We start from the raw sequence: 937 nt of genomic DNA on the forward strand, positions 1-937 counted from the left end.
CTGAAGGGGTTTGCCATTTCAGACTGCACCGCTTTTTCCCCACCATTTTTCGCCCGCGCGGTCGATCTCCGCCTTTTTTTTTTAACGTTCGCTTTAGAGCGCTATAGCGCTATAACACAACACCCCAGGCATTCCAATGGCGCGGGCGAAAAACGGCGGGAAAAAGCGCATCGGAACTGGGAGAGGAAACTGAAGACTACTTGGAAGCGGTTGACAGGTAAAACGCTTCAGCCCCATTTCCTAAACGGGACAGAAGCATTTGTTTGTGAAAGTACAAATATATTCCGGTAGGGAACCGGTTCTAAGGTGGTTCTGTCTGAAATGACAGACCAGAAACCGTTTGGGTACCGTTCCTCTTCCGGATTATATCGTCTGTCTGAAATTCCTCATTGCTTTGCCCCCAGGGATCTCAGGAATTGTCCATAGGACTTCCTTCCTTTCTTCCCCCCCGCCCCGTGTGACCTCAGGTAGAAATCCGGCTGGCGAAGCCTCCCCTCCTTACTGCATGCACCAGTTGAATTTTTTGCAGCTGCTCAGAGTCCCACGAGCTCCTCACAGAACTACAGTTCCCAGAGTTCCTGGGGAAGGGCTGGCCAAGTTTGCCATGGAGAGGTGGCCGGTGCGTCTCTTGCTAGCCAGCCCAGGCTGACGGCTTTCGTTTCTCTCTTCCTCCAAGCCAGTGTGACCCCCACGGCGAAGACGGCGAGAGAGTCAGCAGCGGTGGAGGGAAAGAAGGGGAAGCGTCCCAAAGGCCACGGCGGGAAAGAGAGGGCGCGGGACCAGGACAGGGGATTCGTCGCCACAGCCAAGGACTCTCCTACCTGGGTCCCAACGTCTCCAACTTCACCCTTTATGTCGGGGTTCTCGGGTTGCTCCTGGAAGGGAAACGCACGGAGGTTACCTCTGTGGCCCTCCCCCAGCCGTGAGAGCCAGTCTG

General features: G+C 55.5%; 1 protein-coding gene across 1 annotated transcript in view; it reads right to left on the reverse strand.

Annotated features, from left to right (window-relative positions):
* Positions 1-821: 821 nt before the first annotated feature.
* Positions 822-937, reverse strand: part of LOC107117059 (zinc finger protein 691-like) — a gene marked incomplete at its 3' end in the record, with an annotated part of 2,872 nt that continues 2,756 nt past the window's right edge. The window contains exon 3 of the mRNA XM_015419091.1: positions 822-875. Within this exon, the coding sequence (XP_015274577.1) occupies positions 822-875 (54 nt within the window). The remainder of the gene's footprint in view (positions 876-937) is intronic.

Source organism: Gekko japonicus, unplaced genomic scaffold, assembly GCF_001447785.1.
Source record: "Gekko japonicus isolate JY-2015 unplaced genomic scaffold, Gekko_japonicus_V1.1 scaffold9131, whole genome shotgun sequence".
Lineage (NCBI taxonomy): Eukaryota > Metazoa > Chordata > Lepidosauria > Squamata > Gekkonidae > Gekko > Gekko japonicus.